The sequence below is a fragment of the Festucalex cinctus genome, chromosome 15 (genome assembly GCF_051991245.1).
Source record: "Festucalex cinctus isolate MCC-2025b chromosome 15, RoL_Fcin_1.0, whole genome shotgun sequence".
NCBI classification, from domain to species: Eukaryota; Metazoa; Chordata; class Actinopteri; order Syngnathiformes; family Syngnathidae; genus Festucalex; species Festucalex cinctus.
The window spans coordinates 12504648-12522155 of NC_135425.1; the positions used below are offsets into that span (position 1 = coordinate 12504648).

General features: G+C 40.5%; 2 protein-coding genes across 2 annotated transcripts; both read right to left on the reverse strand.

Annotated features, from left to right (window-relative positions):
• Positions 1-2044: 2044 nt before the first annotated feature.
• smad4a (SMAD family member 4a) lies at positions 2045-10171 on the reverse strand. The gene is made up of 11 exons (XM_077496671.1): positions 9966-10171; positions 8622-8961; positions 8374-8548; positions 7558-7587; positions 7275-7478; positions 7094-7201; positions 6781-6831; positions 6514-6697; positions 5154-5322; positions 4939-5077; positions 2045-4489 (listed from the first exon to the last, which is right to left on the reverse strand). The coding sequence occupies exons 2-11, from the start codon at positions 8859-8861 to the stop codon at positions 4278-4280; spliced, it is 1512 nt and encodes a 503-aa protein (XP_077352797.1). The 5' UTR covers positions 8862-8961; positions 9966-10171; the 3' UTR covers positions 2045-4277.
• Positions 10172-11971: 1800 nt separating this feature from the next.
• On the reverse strand, positions 11972-14638 carry bmp10l (bone morphogenetic protein 10, like). Its single transcript, XM_077497891.1, has 2 exons — positions 14308-14638; positions 11972-12921 (listed from the first exon to the last, which is right to left on the reverse strand). Exons 1-2 carry the CDS (start codon positions 14636-14638, stop codon positions 11972-11974), a joined length of 1281 nt encoding a protein of 426 aa, XP_077354017.1.
• Between the last annotated feature and the right edge of the window lie 2870 nt (positions 14639-17508).

Here is a 17508-nt window from a genome sequence, read left to right on the forward strand (position 1 = left end):
TTGCTTATGCTATTTAATTTTCCGACTCCCACTCTGCCTTGCTGTTGTTCTAGCCTTTGCCATTTGAAGTCAATTGTGTCAGAGAACAGAAACACACAACTCTACCCTTTTTCTTTCTTTTCTACCTTTTTTTTTTTTTAATGTACGTGTCGTTGGAACACATCCATCAGTCACCCTACCTCAAGCCAGTGGTGCCCCGCCCCTTAACACCTGCAGCACAGTCTGTCCAAACCTTAGTGCACATGCGCACACACAAAAAAAAAACAAGTTGCCACTGTACCGCACAGAGAAAAACATGCTTGTTCATTTTCATTTCCGTTTTTACACACCCATCAAACATGTCCCCGAAACCCAAACCCTCTTTGGTCATCTTTGTACAGTAAGGACCAAAAGTAGATATTTTCTGATATTCAAAGAGGTATATGAATATAGATCTATATGTATAGTATATACTTGGACACTACATATACCATGTTGCTTTCTGATTGTGGAGGTAGCTGTCTGAAGTAGACTGAAAAGGGACGGAAAAAAAAAAAAAAGGCACATGGACTGTACCATCTATACTTGAACTGTTAAAAGCCTTCTATGTTATGGACACTACTGAGATTAAGCCTCCTTCCAGGAAAACACTAATTTTGGTCTGGACCACTTTGCTGTATTATGTTTATTTATTGATATTTATTGGGTTTGGCTGGTTGCCAGGTAGTCGGCGGTATAGTTAAGGAACCATAAATGTGCAACTGCTGTACAGAAAGAGCCGGCGGAATGACTTTTGTTGACTTGTTTAGTTGGAAACTGCTGTTAATTAGTTGAAACGGGCGGAGATTTGCATCATCAAACTGGATCTTTGCCCAAACAAAGTTTTGAAAGGGGGATTTCAGTGCTTTCAATGTAAATCTCAACTCGCTCTTGTTGTATAAATACGCAACACGTCGATGGTAAACTTGTATATGTGCCTAAAAAAATGGCTTTGCTTTCTTCAAATCGTATGGATGTGCTTTAGGAGCATCAAGTGCTTTCTGGTCTGTGCTGCTAGAAACATTTTGTTAATTTTTTATTTTTTTTGGATAGAATTTAGTGCCAGACGATTTTTATAATGCTGCCAACACAACGAAAAATGTTAGAAAAAAAAAAAAAAAAAAAAAAACTGAGAACAGGCAGCTTCACATGACCCTCAGCAAGACTCCAGTGCCTTTAACTTGGCCCCGCCCCCGAGCCCAACAGATGGACGCCAGCGAGAGACATTTTGTTGCGACGACGGAGGGCCGAGGCAGCATGGGATTATTATTTATTATTCATAACAGTAATTCATGGTTGTGGTAGATGAAGCTTTTTAATTAATTGTACAGAACGATCAACAAAAATTGCTGTAAGTACAATTTTTGTTTCCTTATTTCTCAAGATGGTGATTTCTGTTGCTCCTTTTTGAATTTTATTTGTTTGCTGTGATTTGTATTTGGATATTTCCAAGTGCCATCGGACCGTCTTAGTGAGTTCATCTGTAGCACGCCCAAATGCAAGCACAAGCGTTTTGGCAGGAGGCTTTTTCTGTTTTGTTTATTTCCTCAATTAAGCCAAGATTGAAAAGAAAAATGTAAATATCCCTAAGTGAAGGTATATTTATTTGTCCTAATTATTAGATTTGGGGGGGATCTTTATTCTTTTCATCATGTATAATATCTAATATATCCATATAATTTCCATGTCTTTCTTCCCATGTGCTGTTTCTTTCCTCATATATCTTTTCGACTTGGCAAGCGTGTAGGGTGATTTGTATCGTTGTATTTTGCATAAAAACTTTTATATTTATAAAGACATTGATTTAGTGTGTCGTACTGCTGAATATAGAAACTATTATTAAAAAAAAAGAAAAAAAAGACGTAGTTTGTTTTTTTCTGAATATTTCAGATCTCAGCTCAGGCTAGCTTAGTGTTGTTTTTTTCTCCCCTCTCCTTCAATTTTGTGACTTTGTCTTTGCAGTAATAAACGTTTTCTTGTCCAACGCACGTCTCCTGTGTGTATAAACTGCACCTTAACACAATGCTGTCAGCCCATGAAATTTTATTCAACCATTTTCATACATATTAACACTTAATATCAAATTCATGATGCACCTATGATGCAAGGTAGAAGCTGGAAGTAGCTTCTTTTTTTTTTTTTTTTGCACCAGAGTGGTTCACGGATGTAACAAAAATGAGTAGAAAATACTGCAATAGCTGTCGGTTCTGGATAACAAAATGTTTTTATCAAGTGCTGAGCGAAATATCTAAAAGCAATTAAAAAAAAAAAAATCAATTTTGGTAACATTCGGCACAACGTTAACCTTACTGCGTTTAGCATGGATATAGCTTGTACTTCCTGTCACAGTTCTCTTTGGGATGGTGCGGACTTTATGCATTGCAAGCAGCAAGAATCAAGTCAAGCGGGTCCACGCTCACTTACCGCCACACTTTATAAAAAAGAAATTGATTGTCATAATTTGGGCCTTGAAGCTTTTCCATACAAACTATGGCTTTCCTGGCTGTATTAGAATAAGTAAGCGATAAACTACATTCAGATTTATGTACAAATTATGGTTTGGAACTCAGACGAGTACGTGTCGTTACTACTCTGAGTCAAATGTTATCCGAGGGAACATGCAAAGGATTGTAACGCTGCATCATTCACAGCCAAGACAAATTTTGGGTCTTGGCATGTGATGCCAGGTAGCTCATCCAATGATGCTACTCCCAAGTTGGAAAGATGCTTTATCACTAGCACAGTAGTAAATTCATAGTTTACACTAATTATTTAAAAAACAAAACAAAAAAAAAACAAATATAAATATTAAAAAAAAAACTGAGGTGTTCGACAAATTTTCATGTCGCCCAGCAAACGTGTTCATAGCAAACACAACCTTGAAACCGCAATGATAAAAACTCAAGACCCCCTGTTAAACTGAAAGTAGTGGAACTTTTCTGGTAAAATTTGATATTATTATGATATGGCCCAATTTATAAAAACACAATAAGCTTTCATGAATTGTGGTTACTTGTCAGGATTATGAACAAATCTATTCTCCCAAACTGTATGTAAAGGTCCCTATTAGGAGCCATCCTTCAATTTTGTACATTCTTTCAGGTCTCATGCATGCTTTTTAGGGTTGAAATCTGGAAATTACCAATTGGCCTTACAGTTCAACGCAGCCTGTCAGTTGTTTGTTTTGGGGGTGTTACTCCCTTCGGTCTCCTCATCAGCAGGTACTGGGGGTCCCTGGATTTACGACGGAGTTCCATTTGCAGTGCAACAACGTAACCTGGATTTGAAAATAGGAGGGAATGCGCTGTACTTAATTATACTGCATTGCCAAATGCAGTGTTTGTCACAATTACAGTATAAATTTATATCAAGGCCATCAATATAAATAGAATTTTTTTTTAAAATAACTAGCTGATTATGCCTTCTTGTGCTGCTACGGTATTTCATCGCTTGTGATATCAAAATGATGCATGTCGGAACCGTCGTAAACAGAGGATGTCCCCGCAACCAGCATGAGATGACCAACTATATTATTTAAAAAATTTAAGTATTATGGGCAACTCATTTAAAAGACGACTCTTACAAACATTATCACAGGTCTGATCACAACCAAAAAATGACTTGAGGTGACTTTTAGAGTTGAAGGGAAAAAAAACAAACAAACAAACAAACAAAAACATCAGAACATAATTTAACAGAGGTGGAAAACTCCACTTACGTGAGACCGTCTGGAGAGAGCTGATGAAGGACGACTGGACCAACAGCAGCAAAAGCAGCAGACTCCGACTGAAGCTAAGTAGTCGGATTAAATGTTCACGGTGGGTGAGGGCAGAGGGAGAAGACTGCAAAGTTGAAGCATGAAGCCCCCGCCGAGGAAATGGGCAACCAAATACTGGATAAACAGCTGCATTGCTGTCATTTGAAATATGGTGGAAAAACATTTCAGTAGTTGAATTCAAAGAGTGAAATAAAATTAAATATTTTCACTTTGTGGACTCAACTGCGAAAATATATGCACCATATTCTAATTCATTTTGGTACGAGAACGGATGCTTTCTTCCATTCAGTTAAAAATCCTGACTTGTGTTGTCAGTACGTAAAGCGGCGTGACTCCGGTATATCGCAGCGCTCACGGCGTCACTGCATTACACCGGCGAACACAGGTCCTCGTTTCTAACTCCTACCGCCCGACCTTGTAGCGCCACCGCAGTCCTCTTCGGGCACCCGGGCCTTCCGAGTACGTTCCTGTGACGACATCTTTAGTCCAAAGGCTGGGGGTCCGCAATGGGCATGGTGTGCAGCACCTCGTCCAGCAGCTGCAGAGCGCGATGGAGGTGGATCTCGATCCAGCAGGGCGTCTCCTTGATGCTCTGCCGTGGGTAGTCGGGCCCCCAGCCCTTGACGAAGCTCATGCGCAGGATGCACAGCCGGCGTAGGTCGTCTACGCCGATGCCGGCCGCCGCAGACAAACCTATTCAAATGCATATGAAACATTAAAATAATTCTATTATTTTTATTCATTAGTTAGAATTATTTTAAATTACAATATTTCTAAAATAGAAATGCTAATTGTATTATTTTTTTCATTTCAATAGTAATTCAGTCTTAATTTCTAATCAATTTAACTGTGATTAATGAATTTAATTAATTCTATTCTCTGTGCTAAATGCACATGTAAAATTGTCTTCTGAATGCCAAAAAAACTGCTAAATTAATGCAATAAATATTCACAAGACTCTTGACTCAATGTTGTATCGTATTTATCTATAATTTCTTAAAATCTTACAATCTGTAATGTGTACTACTGTATGGTGAACAAAAGGGACCAAGCGAGGAGCCTTGAGGGACACCAAGTGGCGATGATTGTGAATGGAAATATGAAGACTTATCAGGGAATGATCCAATAACTAACACACTTACTGATGGCGGGAGCGATGCCGCCCACGGAACCCGGGCCGGGTATATTCCCGGCCACCGCCGCCGCCTGGGCCGCCGCCGCCGCTTGGGCCGTGGCGGCCTGCTGCTGCATCTGCCGGTGGCACTGACGCAGGTCAAACACCTGGCGGAGACAAACGCCGGCAGCTTGAGCGAGCTCTAGAGCGGACATCGGCGAATGAGCGAGCCTCTCGCCTCACCTTGATGTAAGCGCTGGGGTAGATTTTGTGCACGGCGTCCCCGGGGGCGCGCCCCGCCTCTCGATCCAAGTAATAGCTCTGCACGAACACGGCGTGATCGCTCAAGCAGCGCACCCACACGTCTCCTTCGCCTTTGCACTCCAGCTGCACGCCTTTGCCGATGTGGAGCCTGAGCAGCAAAGCAAAAAAAAAAAAAAGACATTATTAGGGACTTTTTAATGGCTCATAAAATAGTTGCCACAGTTGTAATATTTTTTTTTTTTTCATGATAGTTAGTTTTTATCTTAGTCTTAGCTCTAATTTTAACATATACAAGTCACATCTGAGTTTAAGTCGCAGGAACAGACAAAATATGAAAAAAAAAAAGTGACTTTTAGTCCAGAAAATACGGTGATTCAAAATGGCATTTTAAGAGGAGAAAACAACAGCATTACTCTGAATGTGTATTGGATTTTAAACAATCATAGTTGACATCCACCTGACACACTTAGCCTACTGAGAGGAGTTATATTCCACCATTGCCGTTATCTGCTTCCGGCTGTTAACAGCTCCAGTTAAGTGATGATGTGCTATTGTATTATTTGTACAGTTGCCAGGGACCTCGATAAGGTCAGGCGACGCGCGGCGGCCGAGTCAGAATAAGGAAGTGGCGAGGCTGTCAAAGGCCTTTTCTTGAGAACGTCTGACAGTTTTAATTAGGGGTGTCAGGCAATTTAAATTTTTAATCGTAGTTAATTGCATGACTTATAGTATAGTTAACTCACGATTAATCGCAAATTTTATAGCCGTTTTAAAAGTACAATAAAATATACAGTAAAATATTCTTTTTTTCGAAAAAGTGGAAAAAAAAAAGTTAAACTAAGAAATATGGCTGCATATTTTAGTCAGATACAGTAATTTCACAATAATTCATCAAATTTAGTTAACATTAAAATTATGCACTGTACTGTAAAAAAAAAAAAAAAAAAAGTGATATTGATTTGTGTTGGTCATTTTTCTGCCACTAGATGGCATAATTGCATTTGTAAGACGGTGACAGCTCAGTGCATTTTTCTTGTCATATTAGGAGCCATCTAATCTTTAACATGAAGTAACTTGTGAAATTATACAACTTGACCCCAGTCTCCAAAAATATATGCATTATTATGAAGTTTTTACTGCTAAATTTTTATGTGGATGTGTCTGCTGCGTTGCGACTGGAATTCCCCCAGTCCAGGCTTTTCAAGCAATTAATTGTGTGTTAAAAAAAAATTCTGTGGTGTTAAAGGAACATTAAAATTAAATGCACTAATTTTGACACCCCTAGTTATAATCTACGGAAAATTCACAATTTCTTTATTTTAAAAATGTGGTCAAGTACCTAGCCCTCTCGATGTTTTCCGTCCTGTGGACGTTGCTGAGCTGGCCCAGGCAGAAGCGGTCTCCTCCGGACGGGTCCACGTAACCGTCCACCGTCACTATGGGGCACGTGGAGGGAACCTTGAACGTCTCGCCGACTTGGACGTCCATCTCAAAGTACGCGATGGAGCACCAGTAATCTGGAGCTGCCACAAACCAGCAAGCAGGGGAAATTAGTTGAGGATAGCTCAAATGTTACGAGGGGAATATGGCTGATAGAATAACTCACCTGGGTGGTTGGATATCGGCGGCTGGAATGCTATTTCATTGCTAACAGACCCTGCCGGAATCATAAGAAAGGGGAAAGGGGAAAAAATAAATAAATAATAAAATAATTTTTTTTTAAAAATAAAATAAAATAAAATAAAATAATAATAATAATAATAATAATAATAATAATAATAATAATAATAATAATAATAATAATAATAATAATAACAATAACATGTTCATTTGGGTAATGATTCCACTCGCCGAATATACTTTTTAAATATCTTGAGCAAAATAAAGACTACACATAGGGAGCACGTCCACATACGTACAGTAATGGCCTGTGTGAGTCATGGGCGTATGGTGCTGTAGGTGGCCATTTTGTTGCGGCGGCACCGCGGGCGTGAAGCCGTTGTTTCTGCTCCAGTTGGAATTGGAATCTGCAAATGTAAAAGTTGTCACTCACTCAAGACAATCCTACCGGTTGACTCCCGAAGAACACTCGGGCCTCACTTGAGGGTCCCGCGCTGATGGTGGAGAAGGCGGAGGTTGAAGCCGAGCCGCTGCCCTCCGGCGGCACGAGTAGCGTCGGGCTACCGAAGACGTCTGGTGGGCTGGGCCGGGACGGAGGATGCTGGATGGTCTGCAGGTGGCTGTCGGCGCTGGGGTGAGGTTGCTGGTTGTCGTAGTCGTACTCGTCCTTCACCATGAGCGGACCTGGTGAGCATGAACAACAAGCGCGCTGAAGATTGGCTTCATCGAGAACGGGCACAAAAGAATATGTCAAACAACTTACCTGTGTTTGAAAGTGTCAGTCCTGATAGGTCTGCAAAGAAAGAGAGAAAATGCATGACGCCATGTTTGATTTTAAAAAAAATTAAAAATAAAAATAAAAATAAGCTGAAGGAATTTGGATTACTGTGACGCTAAATTAGCAATTGTCACAATATACATTTGAACTAGGGGCCCAAAAGATTACTTTTTATTAACATTTATTTATGTATTTATTTATTTAGCTATTTATTTATTTATTCTTTTTTTTTTTTTTTTTTTAATCGGCATGATCATCTGATTTTTTCCCCCGCCCAACTCTCTTTAAAACATTAGCACATTCAAACATTCTCCCATTCAAAAAAAATCTGGAAAAAAGATTATCAGCCGATTTTTGTTGATTTTTCTCCCTCTTTTGGAGTAAAGAAAAAAATAGTAAAGAACAAATTATTACAAAAGAGTCATATTTTCTGCCTGTAATTTATATCTTTTAAGCCTTAAGGGACCAAAACAGAAGTTATTTTATTCAATTTATAATTTAAATGAATCAGTTGATTAATCGATTATTGGAATTTTATTCTGCCAAACAGCAGCAATGCCATTAGCCTAAAACACAGCCATATAGCTAAATTCCTAATATGAATAAATCTGGATTTTTAGCAAAATTATTCTCTAAAATGCAAGCCGTCATATGAGAAATCAACATATCTACAGTTTATATTGTTTTGACTTTTTTTTTTTTACTTTACACTTATACACAAGTGAGATATTCCATTGAATACTCAAGTAATTTGACTTTTTTTGTATTTATTTATTTTTTGGTTTAAGTGTGCAAACCTACCGATGCCTGGTGAGACCACTCTCTCGTAATGATATGGATTGACACAGACGTTGTCACATTTCAGGTCAAAGGCATATTGGCAATATTTGACGTGTTTTAACTCGTTCTTGTGCAAATCGGGCCACCGCCACAGTCGCGCGTAGACAACGTGTGGGAAACCTTTACGTCCCGCGACCTAAAACAAAAACATCTGTGTTATAAGTTAAGCAAAGCCATAATAAGAACGGTTTACTCGTTACGATATGCACCTGTAGGCGTCCGTCCAAAGTGCGCTGTATGGTGACGCACTTGCTGGGATGCGCTCCGTTGGTGGTGATGGCCGTGATGAGGGAGTCCAGCTCATCCTTCTTCTCCTTTAGCTTTTTGACCAGGCTTTCGATGGCTCGCTTGGCGAAGCTCTCGCTCTCCCCGCCTTGTCTGTGGCACATCAGGCTGTGCACGATGCTGAGGCAGGCGTCATTGCTCGTGGGGGTGTTGGCGATGGACATCCTACTCTTTGGGTTTCAGCCTTCAGGGAGGCTCGCTCGCTCGCTCTCTCTCTTTGTCGCCAGTGAGGCCTTACAGTCGATACAAAGCTGGTGTCGAAAGCTGCAGCACGAGTGAATTATTCAGATGTATGTGAAAGAACACAGAGGCTGTAAAATCATATTGATTAGTTACTCCTAAATTACGGCAAAAACCTTCCTAACATTACGAATTATCACAAACGCTGGTGCTAAGAAAGTCTTGTCTGGAGGAAATCATAGCCTGGATGGCACTGAACGTCTGCAATTTCAATGACAAGGAAACAGAAGTTAAGGTGTTTGGTCCCTGGGGCCCATGCATACATCTCAGCTGGTTACTGTAATGCACTTTATTTTAGACTCGGCTCGTCCTCCATCAAGCGCAAAGTGCTAAGGTGTAGAATTGGGAATGCAATAATAGAAAGGGTTCACTCATTGTATTACAGGACTCTAATAATAAAAAGACTACAGTAGTAACTTCATCTTATGGCGGTGTCAATCAATACTGATATATTTGTCCATGAACTACACTGACTTTTCTGACCCTCTTCTCCTGTAGTGTGACTTAACCATAAAACAGCACACAATGCAGATGTACCTAATGAAGTGTCCATTGAATGTATAGTAACGCATAAAAAAAAAAAAAATCTAATTGTCCTCTAACATGGCGGACGCTATATATTTACTAAATAATATTAAGTTCAGAACATTTTTAGGACACGTTGTTACCCATTAAGTTAGCATATCTACAGGTAACTATTGGTAGTCTTGTTAAACACAATTACAGGATTTTCACATAAAGTCGTCCCATGGAGTCACATTATTAGACATTTAAATTAAGCTCGTGGGGTAGCAGTGGCTTTTCTAAGGCCCGTCTTGGTTTACATTAACAGCGCTTCAGTTGTAAAACACAACCCACGCCGAATACAAACTAAGTCGTATTCTTACAGGGCGAAAGTCATTAAACATAGCTGTGTCTGAAACGAAGCGTACAAACAAGTAGTTTAAAAAAATACTCATTGGGGTGTCGCAGGGTAACGATTAGCTTGCTATCAAGCTAAGCTAAAAGCAAATTTGGAGCTCACTAACCTTTCTTTCAGTGATGGTTCTTAGCTGGCCGGTTACTGCGTGGCTGTTGTTTCGAGTGTCCAGAGAGTGGTTTTATCTATCGCCCAGGTTGTACCGGTAAATGGCGACTCGTAGGAGCGGTCGGATAAGCTAACAGCAGCAACACAAGCTAACCAGGTACAGCAACGAAAATAAACACATTCCTCCCCGCCCCATAAACGTAACCAATGCGCATGCGTCCAAAACAGCACAAGCCCTCATGTTTATCGAAAAAACACTGCACACAACTCAAAATACGGTTTTTGTTTATTCCCTTTAGGATTAACCAAACAAGCTTTCAAACCGTCTTTTACCACAATTTCCCCCAGCATTAATGTGTACCAATATACATATAAATAATCCAAATTATTTTTTTTTTTTTTATGTGAAAATAAGTGCTTCCTTTTGGGAAAGTGTTAATCCATCAATCTGCTTTCGAACAGTGTTCCCCAACCTTTACTGAGTACACGGTTAACATTAGAAAAACTTTATGGTGCACAACCAAGCTAAAATTTCAAAAATATGAATGAATTGTGAATTCTGAAACAATGATAATCGTGCCTCAATTTACTCACAAATTGACTCAGTGTGAAATCTAGGCCTTGTTTAACTGAGCACAAAGTATTTTGCAATAATACTTATTCTGCTCCATGGATGGCAAGAGGCGGATAATCACATTTATTGTACCTTCTGATGGACCTGGACAAGCATTTCATTGTTCTGCCTGTCACTATACATAGCAGGCAAAGACAGATCAACAAAGACATACGTTCAAATTAATTCATAATTTTCTGATTAATTAAGTTTAATTGGATAATTTCCTCCCTAATGATCTCTCACGACACACTTGGTGTCATGCCTGGAGTCAAGACTCAAATCCAGAACTTAAAACTGTGTGGCAGAGGTGCGAAAGCACTTGTCTGCCGTGCTAGAGCACTTGTTCTCGATAAGTGAGCTGGAGCCTATCCCAGCTGACTTGTGGGCAAGAAGCCACCCTGGATTCGACACAAACCATTCACACCTCTGGAAAATTGTGCGTCTTCAATGAACCTAACGGGTTTTTGGAATGTGGGAGGATGAACATGCAAACTCCACACAACAAGGAAAGATTCAATCTCCAATCTCAGAACTTGGATTCAAAAGTAGCACTTTTCAATGGAAATATAACATCAGGTTTACTTTGAATGTGCCTTGGGTTGAGATCCAATACAGCTGGCATCTACTTGGATCCTCCATTGTTTCCACTGTTATTCCACCATTGTTGTTATCTACTTCCGACTGTTAACAGCCGAAGTCAAGTGATGATGTGCCACATATTTTTTTTTTCCATTTGTACGGTTGCTGGGGGCCTCGATAAGGTTGAGGCGGCGTACGGGAGCTGAGTCCGAAAAAGTAAGCGGGAGGGCTCCGAGGTCAACCTGACGGCGGGGTCGCCGAAAGAACGCTGGCGTTGGGGACCAGGAATCTGACACCACCCTCTCACAAACGTTGCCACTTGGAGCGGCGTCCCGGCCTGAGTGACGGCCCACAAGACTCCAGGCTCTGACACCTCGTTATCGCGGTGGCATGGCAGCGGGCAGAGAGGCCCGTCAGGCATGTGATGCAAGAGGGGATGAGGGGGATTAAGGTTGTCAGGCGAGCGGCAATCAATAGATACATTCTATCAAATGTATTCAAATACCAAATTTGGACATAGGAAGTTTTGGCCTGATGCCAATTTTGTAAAAAAACAAAACAAAAACATGATCCTGAATAGTTATGTAATCTCTCACAGTATAGTAGTTCACTGGTCTAAACATTATGCTAATAAAATAAAACAAATATTACATAATATTAAATAATAACTGGGATTTGCATTTATACAATTTACACCACATAATATCATCGTTAAAGTGTGACTATGTGTGGATACAACAGGCCTATGTTAGAATCCATCGGTGCACAGTCTCTATCTCTGTGTGAGTGTGTGCGCCTGCGTATGTGCGTCACTATCTACAGCCACACTCTGCCACTACCATGCCCTCATATTTGTGGTTGAAGGTGATCACCCCATTATCGTAATAAAGGAGCGAGATGGGCTCCAGCTTAGTGGGGACACAGCAGGCACGCGATGCCCTCTCCGGACTCTTAACACTGAGCAGTGTCTGCACGATGGCATGTTTGGTGGGCGAGACCTCGGAGGTCATGGGCGGGCCGCACAGTCCGTTGCACATGTAGGCCTCGTAGCCCACCGGCTGGATAATCCACGTATCCCAGCCGATGTCTTTGAAATCCACAAACAGCGGAGTTCTCTTGCAGGTTTCGCCCTTGAGACCACGGCGGATCCGAGCAGGGGTTTCGTAGAGGAGCTTCAGCTCGTCTCGGTTATGGTTAACAAACGGCCGGAACGGATTCGGTTCTGTGTTCTCGGTACGGACATTGTCATACACGTTATCGCCTTTGTTGGGCTCGTCTGAGAAAACGATCATCACCGCGTTGTGTTTCCCATCTGTGTTTCGCTCAATGTCAACGATGACCTCACCCTCGTCCCATGTGACTGCCTCCTCAGGCACCAAGATGGCAACGCGGACCTGCAGCTTGTGCGTCGCTTGGCCGTACTTCCGCCAGAGCGCAACCGCATGAGTCAGGTCCAAGGACACCCAGCTGCTATCTTTGGCAGTGATGCGCTTCGTCAGCAGTTCCTCCAGATCCTTGGACTCCTCTTCCTGATGCCGCCTTCTCACCTGTTTCCCGACCTCCCTGGTCCAAACGACGCCATCATGCACTTTGTAAATGGTCACCTGGCACTCAAGGCCGGCAAAGGGTCTTTGGGCTCTCTGGACGAGGATGAAAAGGCGAAGCTCTGCTGTGATGATCTGCTCGTGGAGGGGCATCGAGATGTTGAAGAGCAAGGAATGTGTTCTTAAACCCCTGATTGTCACTCCGTAGGGGGAAGAATCTGAAAATTTTGGAAAAGTATCCCTTAATATGGTGTATCTTTAAGGGTTTAAAGTCTTGTCAGTTGGTCTTATCATCAAAGCTGTTGCACCCTTGATACTTGACTTGTACAACATGGGAACATAACCCTATCTTTGGAAAAGATAAATTAGCCTACTGGGACAGGGTTCAGTGTGCCTTGAGGAGTACAACAGCTTGTCCTTTAGGATGGGACCCTCAAAGCAACAAGAGTAGAATCATTTGTGGGTACTTCTAGTAGTAGCTAGTAGTATCTCAAAAAACTTGTAGCTGGATTTGACACCTAAGACAAAGACTTATCCAAGAGGGAGTACCCTCAAAGAAATTGCTTCTACATTCTTGACCCATTGCACTTCTATCTAGACAATCAGCTAAAACCTTTCAAGGTATAACAACTTGTCAATGGAGATGTCACCCAGCCACAGAAGAACTTAGAGCAGGCTTCCTCAGTCCTGGTTTTTGAGAGCCGGGTTCTGCAGGTTTTAGATGTTTCTGTCCTCCAACACAGACCAATCAGCTCATCAGTAAGCTCTGCAGAAGCCTAATAACAATCATGAGGTTTAGAATCAGCTGTGTTGGAGGACGGAAACATCTCAAACCTACAGGATTCCGGCTCTTGAGGACCAGGAGTGAAGAAGCCTGACACAGACTGTATTGTATACTGGTGGTTCATGGAATATTTTGGGGTAAAATTATTTTTCCAAGGGGCGATGGGTGGCCTCACAGAAGCTCCTTTTGGAACCATGACAGTTGGAAACCTTATAGACACTGGATATGGTCCCATAAACCTAACCATAACCAATAATTAGACTGATCGAGTTCATTAATAGAGATTGTACCCTAGTGGACAGAAATTGACTCCAAACCTCAACTCTACTTCTATTTCTAGTTGTTCAGTGTGCTTCTTAGACCATATACATGTTTACCAGATATGTGTCTTCAGTGTCTTTGATATCAAACCAAACCTTTAGAGTTAGAACCATTTCTGGAACAGTTTCTGGAACCACGACCATTGACTTTGAAGCTTGGGAACATACCTCTTCAGTACCTACAATATCAGATAAAAGGTCCAAACAAATAATGCAGTGTTCGCCTCAAAGGACCTAATTTTGTACCATTAACTATTGACTTAGAGCTTGGAATCCTTTGGAACAGATCACAGAGAACCCTCCCAAACCAAAGAAATAGGTCTTGTGAGGTACATTACAATAGACTCTCCTGGAGGTACTTCAACTCCTGATAGTCCAATGCAAAAGTCATATAATTTCAAAATAGTATATCAAGCTCCTTAATATAAAAAAAAATAAAATAAAAATAAAAAAATACAATCTGCTGTATTATAACCTCTTTCATGTATGTGAGTGTGTACCTTCGTTCTTGAAACTGCGGACAATGTTGGCAGAGGGCACAGCCGTGCGGTCGTTGGCGAATCGCTCAAAGAGTTCCAGCATGTATTCCGGTGGCTCCTTCGGGGAGGCCAGGGCCTTTTGCTCCAGTTGCCTCTGTCCCGTGAGGTTCAGTGTCTCCAGAAAATGGCTGAGAAAGTCTTGCGCGTCAAGCAGCGCATTGTCAGGCGCATCTCCAACGAGAGAAGGCCTCTGGGGACGACCCTCAGGTGGCCTGACAGGACCGCTCGAGCTCAAAGCGGCCAGCGTGACGAGAAAAACACTCAAGGAGAGGATCACAGGCTCGAGGGTCATGGCGGAAGATTATCCAAAAAGTAGTGGATGACAAGATGTGAGTGGTAGCATTCAAACGGGGTCGACGTGCAATGGGTTGGCGACGAGGCCAAGACAAAACAGCTTTGCCCTTGTCGATGGTGTGCTTTGGTTCGGAGGGCAGGGCAGTGTTGTCCAATGTGTGCTGCTGACATGTTTGGAGATGTCATCAGGGTCTTGCTCGGCCCTCCTCTAAAACACTTTCACCCACCCCCAGCAGGGCACTCACGCCTGTTCACCTCTTACCTTCTTGTTTTGACCCTCCTTACAATGACGTCGAATACGCATACCAGCAAACCGATCCAATCCTTAATAGAAAGTGCTACACTGGTTGGGAGTACTACAATAAGAAGAATTTTCAGGTATCTGTACTTGCGCATTTACCTTTCTGACAACTTTGAACTTTCACTTCATTATCTGTACTTCTAAAAATTACCGTTATGCTAAAAATGATGATTACAAAAGGTGGGCCATGCTAGTTTGCAAAGCGGCGTAATAATACGTGTCAAGCAGCACAAGAAATCATGTTTAGTTAGGTCAAATGTTTAGTTGTTTTTTTTAAATACTGTATTTACTGTCATTTTGATGTTATCTCTGTGAAACACTAGCATGCAATAATTCTGTATTAGTGTATCTAAATGGGAAGTCAACCTTAAACATTTCTTGACAACAATATGTTATATGTGACCTCACTAGTCTAAACATGACATTCTTAATAATATTTGATTTGTGGAATATAATTATTCAGCAAAATCCAGCCGTTTTTAATCCATCTCCGGGGGCAGCCATTTTGCCATTAGCTGTCGACTGACAATGACATCACAGTTGCTCTGGGCTCAGGCAACGACCAATCACAGCTCACCTGTTTTCGGAAGCTGAGCTGTGATTGGTTGTTACCTGAGCAACTGGATGTCATTTCACTCGACAGCAAGTGGCAAAATGGCTGCCTTCTGATTTTGTTAAAAACTGCTAGATTTTGCTGCTTAAATCATATTCCACTAACGCTAACGCTATATTAACCAGAATATATTATTGTCAATATTTTTTTTAAGGTTTAACCTTTAAGTTAGCATTTAGCATTAACATAGGCTGGTGATAGACTAAAGTGTGTTCCAATTTATGTACAAATTCAGGTTATGTCATCATTCGTAAGCATATTTTCCAATGCAGCTATTGTGTTGGAGCTCATTAAATTATGTTGATTTTTTAGGCCTTTTAAGCGGCATCAGTGAAGCAAAATGGTAAAATCCAGTCCATAACATAACATCCTCAAATCGACTGCATTTTTACTGTGAGGAGCGTCGCCAATGATAATTCCGACATAATCTGCTGCTGAGTCATTGCTGAATCACCACACTGTGGATGCCTTTAGTAGCAAAGTCATTAAACTCCCCCAAGGAAAATATTGCCGCTCACAATAGTCTTCCCTTTGTCTCGTCACAAATAAATCATCCTCATATTTGGAGATTAATGACTCCAGGGTTTTGTTTGTCCTATAAGCCCCCGCTTTAGGAGAACCAAAGAGCAACAATAATAACTCATTCTTAGGCAAACAAGAAAAGCGCACTAGAGGGCTTTTCGCTAACATACACTGAGCTCCAATATCTTACAGTTTATTGTACGATAAAGATTGCAATACCCTGAAAGGATTCGGGAAGGCTACTGCAGTTCATCAGCTTCATTCAAGACAAATTAATTCAATGAGCTCAATTATGTGTTTTGCAAACAGGCGGGAGGGAAGAGGCGGGAAATAAAGGGTTTTAATCGTGTTCATCTGTCACTGTCGAAAGTGATTAATCATGTCTTATTTTGAAATTAAAATGGATAATAAAAGTGCTTTTTCCAATTAATTACGCCAATGTTGGGACAAACTAAATCATCTAGATACTATTTAAAATAAACAGAGGTTTGACTGTATTAAGCAGTATTAGGGCTTCCAAAAAATAAAGAGACAAGTAGTTATTTTCAAAGAATCCAAAATTAAATAAAATGTAATTTTTAGTAAAGTTAACTCACTAATTCCGAAGGAAGCATGTTTTATACTTTTTATGTTTATTTCAGTTGGCAAGTTAAAGGAGGATCTGAAAATGGCTGCCATTGAATGAGTGATTCTCATTTTATGAGCAAAAAGTCACACAAGATTAAAACTGTATTAATTTGAGAAAATGAGAATAATTTTACAAATTTTAAGGTTACAGTTTTGCCAGCATTAAAAAAATTAATTAGGTTAAGTTAATTTGGAATATTACGACAATATGGTGGTAATATCAAATTCGAAAGCATGAGAACATGAAATGCTAATTAATGTAAATTATGTAATTTTCTCATTTTCATGACAATGTAAAAAAATTACAAGACAAAAAGTTATAATTTGACAAGAAAAAAGTTGACATATGAGAAAAGGATTCGAATATTGATTTTTATGAGAATACAGTTGTCATATCTGTTTCCTCTGGCAAATGTAAAAAGAAAGAGTTAACTGTTATGAAATAATGTAAATATGAGAATAAAGTGGCAGTCCATTATCTGAACCGCTTAGGATTTTATACAAATATATATCTATAAAATATGAAAGGCATAAACATATACACAGCATCTTCATTAAGATGAAGACAGTGGCAGATCTTGGCGAAAAGCTGTTTTTCTAGTGAAAATACTATTTTTACTAATAACATGACAACTTTAAATCCTTTTTAGCGTAGCCAGAAAGTGATTTACTCTTTTTGAAATGTTGCAGTCCAGCGACTGCCAAGAAGCATAAGCAGCTTCAACAAACAACACATGCTGCTGTTATGACCCAAATTGGTTACTTTGCTTTTAATTATGATTAAAGCCATTAAAAGTCTGTTGGA

Excerpts from the sequence above, each read along its gene's own strand:
- smad4a (XM_077496671.1), bottom strand. The coding sequence starts at position 8,861 with ATGTCCATCGCCAACACCCCCACGAGCAATGACGCCTGCCTCAGCATC. Across the intron at positions 7,588-8,373 it reads AGTGGTCTCACCAGGCATCG|ACCTATCAGGACTGACACTT; the intron begins GTAGGTTTGCAC and ends CTTTCTTTGCAG. Across the intron at positions 7,202-7,274 it reads CATCAGCGCGGGACCCTCAA|ATTCCAATTCCAACTGGAGC; the intron begins GTGAGGCCCGAG and ends TTACATTTGCAG.
- bmp10l (XM_077497891.1), bottom strand. The coding sequence starts at position 14,638 with ATGACCCTCGAGCCTGTGATCCTCTCCTTGAGTGTTTTTCTCGTCACG. Across the intron at positions 12,922-14,307 it reads CCGCAGTTTCAAGAACGAAG|ATTCTTCCCCCTACGGAGTG; the intron begins GTACACACTCAC and ends CAAAATTTTCAG.